Raw genomic sequence first — 17,346 nt, 5'->3', positions numbered from 1 at the left:
GTTAGAAGGCCATATGTCTACAACACTTATATTTTGAGGAAACAATTTTTATCATTACAACTACACAACTGATTTTGAGGCTCATAGTACTGAAAAACAGCTACATTAATTAAAATATTTCATTATGTGAAGTAATGCAAACTGATTTATAAATAATTCTTGTTTGAGTAATGTCTGTATCTCATATAACATATTGGGGAGTCTTTGGGAGGACAGACAAGGATCTTCAGAAGCTGAATTCTTTCTTCCTCATGCTGTTGGAAATGGAGAGAATCAACTGGTTACAAGTATTACGACAGTAAATGACAAGTTATTCACCTAACTTGAAGAAAAAATTATACTATCTCTTTTATTTCTGAATTCAATATTTGCAGCTGAAAAGTTACTTGAAATGTATCCACAAAAAACAGCAAGATTTTCTTATTTCTTACAGTTATTTACAGTGACTAAGCAAACAACATCCTATGATTGAAGAAGTTTAAACACTTAGAATGGTGCCAGTCATTCAAGAATCAATTTTAAATTACAACTAGTAAATGATTTACACTGTTTTAACAAAGTTTTAAATACAGCAATTAATTATACCAGGTGGACAAGAATTCTATGAAGGCTCAACTATGTCAAGTTTTGTATACTAACTTATTATTATAAATGTGTAACTCGATTTCCTCCAGTAGCAGCTACAAACATATTTGCTAAAAGAAATTCTTTGAATAGACAAGAATACTTAACTAAATAAGATACACACACACATATATATATATACATATACATATAGGCTGGGTATATCAACATTAACAATAAACTCTAGATATGACATTATAGATATAGCAAAAACACTTGTGTATAAATTTATATTTTATTTTAGAGTTTTTACGCTTATTGTAATGCTTCTCAAATAAATTAAAATTTAACACAAATTAAAATTTATTTACCTGATATTCTACATAATTCATAACTACAGATTTATTTACATTAATAATGAAAACAATGCTTACGATATTTTGTATTCTATTCATCAGTGTAAGCCAAATAATCTCTTTTCCCCTACATATGGATTTAGAAGTCCTCCAAAATCAGTCTGCATGCTGAGTGCTCGTTGATTTTTAGTTCTTGCAAACTCCTTCACCTTGTTATAATATCTCTGAACCGTATTTATGATAACACATAGTGGTCATATCTTCATTCACTATGTCACACAATGTAAAAAATGTTACATTACATAAAACAGCCTCTGATTATGTTCAGTAAGTGTGACGGCAACATACATTATTCTTATGAACTTTTCCATTGTGCTTCTCATATTATAAGCGTAAAGTAAAAACAGTGCATGAACATTTATACTTCCACTATGAACGTCACTTAAAATTACACTTTTGAACAACACTTGCTTATCAGTGTTCATCTGAGCACAAGATAACCAGACTCTTCTGTTTCTGCAGTTAACTCTAAAACACTGCAAAATAGAGAACACATTAATCATTAAATCTCTAAGTTATATTGTGGAGAATATCAGAAAGTTTCACGATTTCTTATCTGCTTTTTTACTTATCAAAATTTAGTACTGTTTAAAATACATTTACTTCTACAAAACATTGAGAGATTTATTGATGTATAGTATTTTGTATCATTTATATGAAAAGTATATTACTTAAGGTCCAATATAGTGATGAATAAAATAACCATACCATTATCTTTGATATTTTTAAGATAATAAGAGGCACAAAGTGCTACAAAAGAGTCTGGTTATTATTGATCATATTCAGAATAATATTTAGCAACATGTATTTAGTGATACATCCTAGTATGATGATGTTACTCCTAATAGCAAGTACTAAAAGGACAATAAACCATACATGTTTTTCTATTTGGAACGAAAACTCACAGTATCTGTTGAACATATTTATAGATGGTTTCATATAAGCATAATAAATCAGACTTGAGTCTAATTTAATTACAATGTTTGACCTAGAAACGCAATCATCTCTGATTCTGTATGGAGGTTGTCTGCAAATGTATGTCTGATAAAACAGGTTTATCAGACTACATGTTTAGGGAATACAGCTAGCTGTAATTACTTCTTTAAAGTGTAAATTAAAGAAATATTATAATTGCTGCAAAATAAAACACACCCTTGTATTCTATAGAAATTGTTATTTTGATTATGTTGTTACAAATAATCATGAAAGAATGAAAATAAATCAGGCTTTAGAAATTGCCTTGCAAATCAATTTACTTTTTCAGTTCACTGTCACAAACTTAAGAGGTGTGGCATGTAGCGGAAAGCAAACATAGGGTACCTTTGCTACATTGGAGCTAATGTTCTAAAGAGACAAATTGGTTATAAAACGTCATAATGATTCGTTATAGGAATATTTTACTGACACCTTTGCACTCCGGAAATGTAGATTTTTGTGTTTGACTGCCAGACTGTTAAAGAACTTCAGGCCCTTTTACATTTTCAACAGACTTTGATTCTTCTAGTTTTACAAGGACTGCATATAAACATTACAATAGCTATATATTTCCAATTTTCCTGAAAAAAACATACTTCAATATCTATGAGTGTAGAACTGCTTTAATCACCATAAGTGACATCCTCTACAAAACTGGTTCGATAGTTAAAATACAGACCATCCACAAAGTGAGAGACTCCAATTACATCTTCAGCTCTAAATACTGTCATACACTAGAGCTTGTTCTTGGAATGTCTGCATCATCTAGCAGCAGTGTTAGCATATTGGCCATTTAAAATATTTGTAGTTTCATTCAGGATTGAAATATAATTTCTCTCATGACTTCCAGGTATAGGAGCTAAAGGATGAAACTTCTGTAATCATGCAATGTAATTAAATAATATACAGCTGAAGGTTGACACTACCTGTGAGTACAAAAATGGTTGATGCACAGCCTATACAACCATCCTGCTGACTTTGGGGCATTATATCATATTAACAATTCATAGCTACTAAATATGACTGGATCTTAGAAGTTAATGCCAAGGCCTGGTATAACTGTACCTGCTAATAATTTTAAGACTTTCATAATGATTGATTAGTACAGGAGCCATACATTGTGGTTTAACATAATGTAATAATTTATATTTCATTGTGGTTTTTCTAAGACATTTTGTTACTTGCCTTTGGTTTGTAAATAAATTTTGTTAATACATGTACACATGTGCATACAGTTACAGCAATGTACTGTATATGCAATTTAAAAAAATTACTCATACTGATATTCAGCAGCAGTTGTATGCAATTCAAATCAACAAAATAGTGACAGAATTTCTCAGTTGTGTTAACCAATGTACTTATACAGAAAAAAGTCGAGAAGTTTTTACTGTACTAATAATGAATATTGTAAGATTTCAAGTTATTGTTTGAGGTATGTTTCAGTACATTTAGACACACTCTACAGTATTTTAGCCTTCGTAGAAATTATCAAATCAAACAAAATCAATTTCTTATAAGTGTGTCGTTATCAAATGAAATGTGTGAAAGAAATTTGTGTCCTTCAGTTCCAAGACTTACGAAGTTCTATTTTGATGATCAAAAGATTACTGTGGAATCATGTGTTTCACGATTTATTGGAGTGCATTGGTACGAAGAAAGAAAACCTTTTATTCACATCATTACATAAACATTTCACTTCAGAAATAACAGTATTTTCATTTGATGAAACAAAGTGAATGTGTTCCACAGTCAAGAATTTAATAGACCTTAAATACTAAACTCAAAATGGGTTTTTTGGGGCGTGTTTCAATTATGTGAGCTTGATGCAGGGCAAACTACGTTTTAGCTCAAATTCTGTGTAAACTGTTCATGATCAATAATGCTATTATGGTTAGTTATTATGCTGCAGAATTCCAAAGCTCAGCCTTTTTCATCACTTCCTTTTTAATTGAAGAACTCACATCTAGTAGGACACATTCGTAAGTTCAGGTTTGTGACAAGCCGTTATTAAGTTGAGTTTTACAAATGCATTAGTACACATTCAAAGAGGCTCCAGACAAACATATCCTGGGACTAGGTTCCTGTTCAGAAAATCTGACTGATTCTTCATGTGTTGTTAACAACAGTAGAACAGTATTAGGAAAATCAATAATGATCCATGGTGTCTGAAGGAGTTGTTAACCTTTTCGTTTCCAATATCAACTAAATAGAATAAGTTCTTTTGTATTTTCATATAGGACTCAATTATTTCACAGATTATGGTGAAATTACTCTGAATTTCACTGGAATTTTATGGGATCACAAACAGGGGTAGGCTATGAAAAATCTTGTCTTCTGACAGAATATTAATTTGCTGTGAGGTTGGTACCTTCCATGTTGAATCAATTGAAAAGAAACAAGGGATTTGTAATTTCAAGGCTTTTCAACAATGGTAAGGCAATTATATAAAGAAAACTGTCTCAGCGGACCTTAAACTTTTCGGTAATTTGATATTTACTTCACTAGGTTACTCTGTAAGACGAAATGGCCGAGGAAAAATTCCCTTCCCACACTGATATCAGTGCTAAGAGGATTAAAACTAAATTTATTTTATTGCAATCTGGAAACATAAGGAAATGTGAGAGATTCATAACATTCTCAGCTATTAATTCATAGAAGTTTCATAGAACAGTTAAAGTGCTTCATCATTAGTGTCAAATGGAAGTCAGTACCCACATGGAAGTACTCTCACAGAACATCACCAACAGCGTTATATCTTGCCTGCAATGTTGCTCTTATGAGTCCTCTAATAATATTTTTTGTCTGTAGTTGACAATGGAATTTAATATATGGTGGAACTGTCACATTTTGGCATGTTACCATACAATGGTTGTGACTAGAATGGTTAAATCTAGAAACTGATTTGTTTATAACTAGGAGTCGTTTGTCCAGTCCACAGAAGTCACATTAGATAAATTGCCAGATATATAACACCAAAAATATATACTCACTGGGGGCTCTGATCATACTTTTCAGGATGAGTGTGGCATCTTTACTTCACAATGGAAAAAGCCAGAAATTAATCACTTAGGAATATCGAGAAAATGTTTTACTCTTCTGGAGAAACGTATTATGCCACTTACAAAAACCACAGTAGACACTTGTTCATAAGAGTGTCTTTTGCAAAAAGCATTTAATTAGTAATATGGATCATTGTATCAGATCTAATGTATGCCGTTGCAGACATAGTTATCCATTTCCACATTATAAGTACATTCTACAACAAGACTTTCACAGGAAATATGAGCGTTTGTGTGGGATAAATAAATTAAACATAAGTGACACGAAAAGTGTCGCAATTCCTTATTAAGAGGAACAGAATATACTGGGCAATACAAAATGAACGAACAGCGATACATAGATAAGAATGACTGAGAATGTAAAATAAGGTTAAACATTTAAATAGTGCATTGAATCGGAAAACGGCGCATGCAAAAAAATTATGCAGTTTATTTTCTTTGTTGAGCCAAATGTTTAAAGAAACATTTACCTTGATCTGTATGAACAATAGTTGTTGTCACAGCTTGATAAGAACTGCATGTATGATATATCTCAGCAAGATGGAGCAATGCCACATTGGGGTATGGAGATATCCACAGTCTTAAATCAATATCTTCCAAATCACTGGATTGGTCACACTGGAATGACAACGCTATATTCTGGTCTCGAAATCTGACACCCACACATTTATTTAATGAGTTTATGTGAAGGGTCTTGTGCATGTGTCTTATTTCCTGAAAACAATTTCAGAATTTGAAATGTGCGTTTCTAATGCACTGACGTCGGTGAGTCCACATATCTTTCAGAATGTATGGCATGAAATGGATTATCGCCTAGATCTTGTACCTATAAAGTACATCAAAAAATTAAAGTTTCTTTCGCATTCTCTGCAATTTTTATAGGTGCATCGCTACGTCTTACCTAATTATAGCCGTTTGTAATCGCTATATACATTTTGAATTGCCCTGTACTTTGTACCATCAAGCTTCAAAAGTTAAGTGAACGAATTCTAGTAAAATTTTGACAGAGCTCATCTGTATTTTTCCGTCCTGGTTTGTGTTACAGCACTCTAGTTTACTTCAACAGCAGTAAATGAAACTTGTTGAATTATGGATCAGTGCTTCCCAGACTTTCATCTCGAGAAGTCACTAATATCCTCACCCAAAAAACGCGCTTTGTGTCGTTACCATGGAGTCTCAAGACAACATACTAAACTGGTTTATCAGTAGCAGAAGAGCTGATTTTCACCAATTTATAGTTTTTTCTGAGACATTCCCTCTGATCGATGAATGCTCAGTGAGGTCCACATGGAACTGTTACGCAATACTAAAGCTCTCAGAACATTTTATGGGAATTGCTGTCGAACAGGTGGTCAAGTCAGATGATGAGTGTCACTCTATAGCATGCAACCATCTCTCGTGCTGTCCCCTGACATGACTTCTTAACGTCAGTCCCCAGAACATTGCAAATGCGCCACGAGCTAAAGCCGTCTGCACCTGCACCAAGATTCGCAGGCCCCCACGTGGGCGGCCGGCTGCCTACTTGACAAACAAGTCCTTGAGAGCGGAGCAGATGGACGTGTCGCAGGCTGCAGGCTCATCCTCGTCCTTGGCTCCCTCTTTGGCCGGTGGCCTGTCCCCCGTAGCCGCCGCCGCCCCCGCCTCCGGCTGTTTGTCGCTGCCGCCCCCGCCGCCCCCAGCGCCGTTGGAAGAGCCGCGCTGCTGCGCCAGGAAGGCCTCTATGGCACCACCGAGCAACTGCGCGTCCACCACGGAGCCGCTGCGGCCGTCCCAGACCACCTGCCGCTCCGGCTCGGGCAGGGCGGCCACTGACACCCCCGCCGCCCCCGAGCTCGAGGCTGTCGCCGCCCCCGTTCCGCCGGCCACTGTCGTAGCTGGTGGCGGCGCTGTTGTGCTGGCTGCTGCCGCGGTGTGGCTGGTCTCAGCCGCCAGCGTCGAGTCTGCACGTTTCGGCTGGTGTCTGCAAACGAGATCAATGATAAAAACAGCAAATGGAGAAACCAGGGAGGCGATCTCATTGTTATTGTACAGGGTGTTTCAAAAATGACCGGTATATTTGAAACGGCAATAAAAACTAAACGAGCAGCGATAGAAATACACCGTTTGTTGCAATATGCTTGGGACAACAGTACATTTTCAGGCGGACAAACTTTCGAAATTACAGTAGTTACAATTTTCAACAACAGATGGCGCTGCAAGTGATGTGAAAGATATAGAAGACAACGCAGTCTGTGGGTGCGCCATTCTGTACGTCGTCTTTCTGCTGTAAGCGTGTGCTGTTCACAACATGCTAGTGTGCTGTAGACAACATGGTTTATTCCTTAGAACAGAGGATTTTTCTGGCGTTGGAATTCCACCGCCTAGAACACAGTGTTGTTGCAACAAGACGAAGTTTTCAACGGAGGTTTAATGTAACCAAAGGACCGAAAAGCGATACAATAAAGGATCTGTTTGAAAAATTTCAACGGACTGGGAACGTGACGGATGAACGTGCTGGAAAGGTAGGGTGACCGCGTACGGCAACCACAGAGGGCAACGCGCAGCTAGTGCAGCAGGTGATCCAACAGTGGCCTCGGGTTTCCGTTTGCCGTGTTGCAGCTGCGGTCCAAATGACGCCAACGTCCACATATCGTCTCATTCGCTAGAGTTTACACCTCTATCCATACAAAATTCAAACGCGGCAACCCCTCAGCGCCACTGCCATTGCTGCACGAGAGACATTCGCTAACGATATAGTGCACAGGATTGATGACGGTGATATGCATGTGGGCAGCATTTGGTTTACTGACGAAGCTTATTTTTACCTGGACGGCTTCGTCAATAAACAGAACTGGCGCATATGGGGAACCGAAAAGCCCCATGTTGCAGTCCCATCGTCCTTGCATCCTCAAAAAGTACTGGTCTGGGCCGCCATTTCTTCCAAAGGAATCAAATATACCGGTCATTTTTGAAACATCCTGTAGTTGTTGTCTTCAGTAATGAGACTGGTTTGATGCAGCTCTCCATGCTACTCTATCCTGTGCAAACTTCATTTCCCAGAGCCTACTGCAGCCTACATCCCTCTGAATCTGCTTAGTGTATTCATCTCTTGGTCTCCCTCTACGATTTTTACCCTCCACGCTGCCCTCCAGTACTAAATTGATGATCCCTTGATGCCTCAGAACATATCCTACCAACCAATCCCTTCTTCTAGTCAAGTTGTGCCACAAACTCCTATTCTCCCCAATTCTTTTCAATAACTCATCATTAGTTATGTGATCTACCAATGAGAGGTGGCATGAACCCCTTCTCATATTTCTCTGAGTAATTCGATCTTCCTCTCTAATTGCATGCGGTGAAAAGTCGCTGTTCCTTCACACGCGGACTTCCCACGCAGCATCTCTCGTCACCTGGGTGGTCCGGTGACAGGCGGGCTCTGCTGATCTTGAAAGGGTTAAGCCGACGGGTGTGAGGGAGTCGAGTGAATGCTTTCCAGACGCCAACATTGTCATAAGAGTGGCGGCAACACGCCGAAAGGGGCCAGAAGGAGCGACTGGGCTAGAGATTCCGTTACTTCACAGAAACTTAGTGAAAACTGTTTCTGGCGGGCTACCAGCGAATCGTGGGAATGACTTGTGTTCCCAGGCAGTCTTGGCGGGCAAATTCCCGCGTTTTCTGCAAAATCGTAACTGTGATTGACTTGCTCAGGGCATAGCTCCGTGACGTAGCAAATCGGCGCAGAAATTGGCGCCAAGTATCTCCATTGGTGGAATGGTAGTGCTTCGGCAATAGAGCGGAATTTTACGCCGGTTTTCGAGATGCTGATTGGATAGTTTAACCACGGCCACTGTCGTGGGGGCGGGAATGTTCTGTGTTCGGCTTGTACGGGTGCTCTTGAGGGAGCCGGCTCTCGCCTTTCGGTCAGAGTAGGTTACGAGACTGGACTCTCGCTGCTCTGGACAGCCTGCCTTCCGTTGGCTGTCTAATATACTTTTATTTAATTGTAACTGTTTGACGAAGTTGCTGAAGTTTCGACTTCAACGTAACTTTCCGAGTACAGTTGGCAATTGAGCGTTCTGCGTACAAGCGGCCTATGTTGTCTGTCTTGAGCAGTTTTCGCTAAAGTTGACTGTATTGGAGTTACTGTGTGACTTCGCTTGTTAAAATCAATCACTGTACCGTCAGTGATTGTGTCGCGAGCCTTCTTCGTCTCCCTCAGAGGTGCATTTTTATTGCTAGGAAGCCTTTAGTCTGAAACAACCAGACCAGGATAATGTCTTTCGGGCTATACTCGCGGCATTATCATTACCACGACGGGAAATCGAAGCAACCAGCCATCGCCTCCGGTACGCCAGATCGTGTCCTTGCAGTTAAGAAGACAGCTTGGTAATGTACATCCACAGCACTGGCAAAGCAGGCAATTTTGCTAGGTGATAATCAGAGCTCATCAGAGCGCGCCTGTTCGTCTTTTCTAACTTTGTTCTGTCTTGGGTGTTCATTGTGTGAGTTCTCACTACTGTAGCAGCAATTAATGTTGGGTTGGCTGTGTGTTTCTCTTAAGATCTGTGTTGCAAGGAATTGGCTCCACATACCACTTCGTCATAAATGTCACAATATAGTTTAGGGACAACTTCACCTTCACAGCATTTATTTGAGTTACCAATTTGAGCCAATTTGATGTATTGTAACTGTTTCAAGTGTTTTGTTAATTATTTTGAGTTTAGTCATAATAAATCATATTGTTATTTTGGACAGAACTTTCATTCTGTAAATCGGTAGAGCAACCCTATCATTTCTCACTACGTTAATGAAACTTTCCTTTATTTAACTTATTTATCAAATTAAATTACTGCAGGTCCAAACTATTTCTACTCCACTTGCAGGGTCGATTACAGTCAGTTCGCGTTTCTTTTTAATCCATGTGCAACAGCAAAGTCGGAGTTAGAATAGGGGGGGGGGCTTAGAGCATCATTTACATATGAAGATTCTAGAAGAATTTAGTGTTAAATACGCTGCTAGGCCCAGCACCTCGCACCCATCTAATCTTCAGCATTCTTCTGCAGAACCACATTTCGAAAGCTTCTATTCTCTTCTTGTCCAAACTATCTATCGTCCATGTTTCACTTCCATACATGGCCACACTCCATACAAATACTTTCAGAAACGACTTCCTGACACTTAAATCTATACTCGATGTTAACAAATTTCTCGTCTTCAGAAACGCTTTCTTTGCTATTGCCAGTCTACTTTTTATATCCTCCGACCGTCATCAGTTATTTTGCTCCCCAAATAGCAGAACTCCTTTAGTACGTTAAGTGTCTCATTTCCTAATCTAATTCCCTCAGCATCACCCGACTTAATTCGACTACATTCCTCGTTTTGCTTTTGTTGATGTTCATCTTATATCCTCCTTTCAAGACACTGTCCATTCCGCTCCACTGCTCTTCCAAGTCCTTTGCTGTCTCTGACAGAATTACAATATCATCGGCGAACCTCAAAGTTTTTATTTGTTCTCCATGGACTTTTTGTTTTGTTTCCTTTACTGCTTGCTCAATATACAGATTGAATAGCATCGGGGAGAGGCTACAACCCTTTCTCTCTCCCTTCCCAACCACTGCATCCCTTTCATGTCCCTCGACTCTTATAACTGCCATCTTTACAGACGAATGGAAAAGCTGGTAGAAGCTGACCTCGGGGAAGATCAGTTTGGATTTCGTAGAAATGTTGAACACGTGAGGCAATACTGACCCTACGACTTATCTTAGAAGAAAGATTAAAGAAAGGCAAACGTACGTTTCTAGCATTTGTAGACTTAGACAAAGCTTTTGACAATGTTGACTGGAATACTCTCTTTCAAATTCTGAAGGTGGCAGGGGTAAAATACAGGGAGCGAAAGGCGATCTCATCACAAGCCGAAATCTACAGCAAGATTCAAGCTGCTTCTCGCTAATATCACAAAACGTAAAGGACACGTCTGGTGGTCCATATACAGCGTGAAGTCAAACTGCACCCATAAATTTCACTTGAAACTTAGGGCCTAACAGACTGTGGTTGATCTGTAGTACTTTCTCTGATTGCTGGAGACGTCTTCAGAGGTAAAGTGGCGAATCGCAACGATAACTCTAGGTAGCTTAAAGAATATGGGCAGTGTAGAGAGCACCACTTATTAAAAGAGCTCGAAATCTTCACTGTAGCCTCACAATATATATATTCACTTATGAAATTTGTTATTAACAATCCGAACGATTATATATATTCACTTACGAAATTTGTTATTAACAATCCGAACGAATTCAAAAGTAATAGCAATGTACATGGCTACAACACTAGGAGAATGTATGATCTTCACTACTCAAGGTTAAATCTAACATTGGCTCAGAAGGTGGTAAATTATGGTGCCACAAAAGTCTTTGGTTACTTACCTAATAGCATCAAAAGTCTGACAGATAGTCAATAGCATTTAAAAGGAAATTAAAAGAATTTCTTAATTGCAACTCCTTCTACTCATAAGATGAATTTTTGGATATAGTAAGTGGGTAATTTCCGAACCCCCCTCCCCCCCCCCCAAAAAAATTGAGTGTCATGTAATATTTTGTCTAATGTAATATCTTGTATAGACACCTTTTATTAACCTGACACGTTCCACATCATTACGAAGTGTCGTATTCATGATCTATGGAACAAGTACTAATCTAATCTAATCTAACCACAGTCCATCACGTGACGTCGGCTGCGAGATTATCTCTGGTAGTTACAACATTCTCGATTGAAAGTAATGGATTGTCATTCTTACGATGCAACGTTGACATTCAAATTTTATCCAATTTAACAATTTTCTTTTTGCTGTTACACTTATTAAGCTATTTATAAATCTCAATACCTCTCTGTGCATGCGATATTTTCGACATGGTGCTATTCTCACTGAATTTTATTCTACGCTCAACCTCTTGGTACACATGTTCGGCTACGTTCGATTTATCACCGTGTCCCGGGCAGTAATTCCTCTTGCGTTCTGGACCAACGAGGAACATCGGCCGCACAAGGAGGAAGTTTTCCTTTCGTTCATTAGTAAGATTACAATTCGCATTGGGAAAATATTGAGCAGGTACGGTGTGGAAGCTATCTTCAGACCCATTAGGAAGGTAAAAAGAATTTTTGAATATCGGCAGAAGATATACGACACCCTTTGGATACAATGGGTATATATGAAATCCCTTGTAGTTCTGGACTGATTTATACTGGTACCACCAAAAGAAGAGTTAACACCCATCTGGTTGAACACAAGAGGAATTTCCATCTGGAACATACGGATAAATCGGCCTTAGCGGAACACTTTTACCAAGAGGGTGATTACAAAATAAAATTTAGTGAGTGAGCGTCATATCGAAAACACTTCATTTCGTGCGCTCATGTACAGAAAGGTTATTGAGAGTTATATATTTTAACGGAAACGAGGAAGGCGTTAAATTAGATAAAATTGGGATGTCAACGTTGAACCGTAAGAATGACGATCTATTACTTTTAAACGAGGATTTTGGCTTTACCGGAGGTAATCTCATAGCCGACGTCACTTGATGGACTGTGGCGTCCGCTACACTGCCCATACATGCGGCGTTCCTTCGAATTCTCGTTGCAGTTCGCCGCTTTACGTTTCAGGATGTTCGAAAGGAAAAGTTCGGAGAAAGTTTTGTACATCGACTACGGCTACTAGCCGGGAAGTTTCAAGCGAATTCAGTACTGGCCGTGAAAGCGTACATTGTATATGATGCACCTACAGATTTTCTTACATTGTTCAGGGATGTTCACTGTATGTTTTCGTGTAAGAAACCCATGGTCTCTGGAGGATCATTACAGGGCAACTGAATTTCATTTCATTTCTTATCCCCATTTTATTTATTTAATAGCTTTTTTAGCCTGATCAGATTAGAGCTGTAAGGTCCTGTCTTACATCTGGCCAAGAACAACACATAACGAAGATACTGCGAAACATTCACAACAATAAAAATGAGAGTAATAACAGACACTATCAATAAGTTTTATGTACAATGTATGTTCCTTCAGACATGCATGGATGCCTGAAGAAGAGACATTTGTGTCCATCAACAGCTGTGGATATCATCTGTATTAGACATGGAAATCATACCTGTTAGTGACACATGAAAATTTGTGCTGTACCGGCACTCGAACCTGAATTTCCCACTTACCACGAGCGGTCGCCGTAAGCATATCACCTATCCGTGCACGCTTCCAGAACCGATCCAAATCTCCGTACGTCATGTGTCACCAAAGATGTCCATACCTAACACAGAAATATTTGCAACTCCGAAGAAATTTCGTTACTTCTACTACTGCTACTACTACTAATAATAATAATGATACAGGCCATTAAGAATGGTGTAAGTTAGTTTAACAAATTTGAAGTCGTATCTGTTGTTGTCAGTAGCGGAATCAGTAGACAGAAGTGAAGATTGAGGGGACAGTTACAGTGGCTGTTACGAGAAACCAGACTTTGAATAGAGAACTCTGCTAACGTAGAGTATGATAGTCTCTATACTTATCGCCATGATAGTTGTTCTTAGACAGGAATGATATGGTCGAAGCAGTGTAAGTCAGAAATGTAACATAGACGAGAATTCATCGTCAGTTCCAGCTGGCATGAGCTTTTGTACAAAATTCCTTGGAGAACAGCATCACCATAATCAAGAATGGGAAAATATCTGTACAACAGTGCAAATATCGTCGATATGCTGTGTGTCCCGTTCGGAAACAAACTTGTTCCATTCGTTATCAGTACATGCTACTGGCCGCGGTATCCCGGGACCGGACTACCTCCTCGGCATTGGGTAGCGAGGCCTCACCTGTCGCCAGCAGTCACGCTGCTGCTACAGATCTTTCTGCTCTTGATGTGATATCCTTGATGTACTCAGAGTAGAGTCCAAGAGAAAAATCTCACTTAATAACCTACACAAACTTAAAACAAGCTAACCATGATCATCATGTCCAACAAAAGGATTGCTCTCATGTTTTATGGCATGATACAAGCTATGATCCAACATTAGACGCTAAATTCCGGGAATTAAGTCGCAGACTTATTGCGTCGTACGAAAAACATGCTCCCAAACGATACTCAAAAGTGCAGAGAACTCCTACGCCACGGTTGACTACAGAACCACAAACATGATGCAAAATCGTGATTCTGACGTAGAGGATCTAAGCCAAATCCAACTCCTAACTACCTCTATGATGCATACAGGAAGCTGCGAAACAAAAAGTAGCAAAACGTTTGCAATGCCAAAATCAGTGATGCTCCCTATGTTTGTAAGCAGCATGCCAAATCCTGAACTGTGGAAAACACTGCACAGCTTCGGTATAGAAAAGGTAAATACCTAATGATGTTACTCAAGGCTCTGCTGACGAATTAAACTATCTTTACTCAACAGCAGTCAAGTTTCAAGTTGTGTTAAATTATTAACCACAAGATAACACTTTTCAACAGCCCTTTCTTCTTAAAATATTTTTCTATACACGCAATTGTTTGAGGGGATTCCAATGTAGATTTTTTGAAAGAGTCTGACGGAAAGACATTACCTGGTCCTTTCAATTTGAGGTCAGTTACTGATTTTCCTACTCGTGTGGTACTGGAAAGCGGCACACTGGCAGATAATATTTTTATAGACCAAGGTAAATTTAATCAAATAAAAACTTTTCCTGTTAAGATTGGTCTATCTGATTATATCACAAAGCTTCATACAGTAATACAAACAGTCCTCCAAAAGGTGCTTAAAACAAACGATTTAATAATTGCAAATTTCAGGGAAAGCTTGCAACAGTTAAGACAGGGACGAGGTATACAGGGAACCTGACGGCAATTTAAAATTTAACTTATTTCATGATACCTTTGTCAGTATATTTCAGAACACTTTCCCTAAGAAAACAGTGAAACATAATTATAAGAAACCATCTAAAAAGCCGTGATGAATCATTTTTATCCTACAAAGGATAAAAATACTTTGTAAACAGAAAAAGGGAAATATATCTTTTAGCTAGAAGGAGTAATGATCCAGAAAGAGTGATACATTATAAAAACTACTCCAATGTATTAAGAAAAGATATTGAAAAGTCCAGAAGTATGTGCATTATATCTGAGATTAGCATATCTGATAATAAAATTAAAACAATTTGGAATATTGTTGAAAGGGAAACAGGGCAGCTTACGGCACAGGAACACTGTATTTCTACCAGGCTCAATGAGAAGTTTGTTAACAAAACGTCAGAAGTAGAAAATATTTTTCATAATAATTTTTTAAGTGTTGTAGAGAAAATAAGATCCAGCTATTCATTAGAAAATGCAGGGCTGTATATGGAAGAAGCAATACTTATGCAATTTAATAAAACTGAAATTCAGCCTACCCCGCCGCGCGAAATGGCCGCTCGGTTTGAGGCGCCATGCGTGGATTGCGGGGGTTGTCCCGCCGGAGGTTCGAGTCCTCCCTTGGGCGTGGGTGTGTGTGTTGTTCTTAGGATAAGTTAGTTTAAGTAGTGTGAAAGTCTAGGGACAGATGACCTAAGCAGTTTGGTCCCTTAGGAATTCACACACATTTGAACATTTTTTCAACCTACCTCTTCTATTGAAATTAGGAAAATAATAAATTCACTGAAAAGCTCGCATGGAATTGATGGCATTTCCAACAGAGCATAAAAGGTTGTTCCCAAAATATAAGCAAGATTCTCAGCCACGTATGTAATAGCTCACTGAAACAGAGCATTTTTCCAGATGGACTGAAATACGCCGTTGTTAAACTGCTGCATAAAAAAAGGGGTTAGGTTTGATGATAAGAACTACTGACTAATCCCGTTTCTGACAGATTTATCCAAAATACTTGAAAAAGCAATGTATTCAAGAGTAGCTTTAAATACTTGTGAAAATGAAGTATTAACAAATGTCAGTTTGGTTTTCAGAAAGGATTTTCAACAGATGATGCTTTATATACTTTCGCTGATCAAATACTCAATGCTCTGAATAACCGAACATCACCCATTGGGATATTTCGTGATTTCTCAAAGGCGTTTGACTGTGTGAATCATGAAATTCTTCTAGATAAGCTTAGGTGTTGTGATATGAGTGGGACTGTGCACAAATGGTTTAATTCATATTTAACTGGAAGAATGCAGTAGGTTGAAATTAACAGCATAGATAATCTACAAAAATCAGCAGAGATATCAAGAATGGCGTCTCACAGGGTTAAGTCTTTGGTCTCTTACTCTTCTTAATATATATTAATGATGTTCCACTCTATATTCATGAAGATACAAAGCTAGTTCATTTTGCTGATGATACAAGTATAGTAATCATACCCAATAAACAAGAATAAGCTGAGGAAATTGTAAATAATGTCTTTCAGAAAATTATTAAGTGGTTCTCTGCAAATGGAGTCTCACAGCTCAGTATATACAATTCTGCACAGAAACTGACGCAACACAATTGGTAAATATAGACTTTGAACAGAAATCTTTTGCTAAGGCATGTTGTTGTTGTTGTGGTCTTCAGTCCTGAGACTGGTTTGATGCAGCTCTCCATGCTACTCTATCCTGTGCAAGCTTCATTTCCCAGTACCTACTGCATCCTACATCCTTCTGAATCTGCTTAGTGTATTCATCTCTTGGTCTCCCTCTACGATTTTTACCCTCCAAGCTGCCCTCCAGTACTACATTGATGATCCCTTGATGCCTCAGAACATGTCCTACCAACCGATCCCTTCTTCTAGTCAAGTTGTGTCACAAATTCCTCTTTTCTTCGGTTCTACTCAGTACCTCCTAATTAGTTACGTGATCTATCCATCTAATCTTCAGCATTCTTCTGTAGCACCACATTTCGAAAGCTTCTCTTCTTGTCTAAACTATTTGTCGTCCATGTTTCACTTCCATAATGGCTACACTCCATACAAATACTTTAAGGAAAGACTTATTGACACTTAAATCTATACTCGACGTTAACAAATTTCTCTTCTTCAGAAACCCTTTCCTTGCTATTGCCAATCTACATTTTATATCCTCCCTACTTCGACCATCATCAGTTATTTCGCTCACCAAACTGTGGTCTCGCGCTTGCGTTCTCTCTTCCCGAGCACGGGGTCCCGGGTTCAATTCCCGGCGGGGTCAGGGATTTTCACCTGCCTGGATATGACTGGGTGTTTGTGTTGTCCTCATCACTTCATCATTATTCATGGAAGTGGCAAAATTGGACTGAACAAAGGTTGGAAAATTGTACGGGCGCTGATAACCACGCATTTGAGCGCCCCACAAACTACTTTAAGTGTCTCATTTCCTAAACTAGTTCCCTCAGCATCATCTGA

At 38.7% G+C, this 17,346-nt stretch overlaps 1 protein-coding gene across 1 annotated transcript in view; it reads right to left on the bottom strand.

Moving 5' to 3' along the window:
* Window positions 1-1,448: 1,448 nt before the first annotated feature.
* The window catches only part of LOC124594814, a 90,906-nt gene continuing 75,008 nt past the window's right edge, over window positions 1,449-17,346 (bottom strand). The window contains exons 5-6 of the mRNA XM_047133259.1: window positions 6,676-6,974; window positions 1,449-1,456 (exon numbers count right to left, since the gene is read on the bottom strand). Coding sequence (XP_046989215.1) covers window positions 1,449-1,456; window positions 6,676-6,974 — 307 coding nt within the window. The remainder of the gene's footprint in view (window positions 1,457-6,675; window positions 6,975-17,346) is intronic.

This window comes from Schistocerca americana, chromosome 1, assembly GCF_021461395.2.
Source record: "Schistocerca americana isolate TAMUIC-IGC-003095 chromosome 1, iqSchAmer2.1, whole genome shotgun sequence".
Lineage (NCBI taxonomy): Eukaryota > Metazoa > Arthropoda > Insecta > Orthoptera > Acrididae > Schistocerca > Schistocerca americana.
Note: the sequence above shows the minus strand (reverse complement) of the source record. Positions and strands in the feature narration are given on the sequence as shown.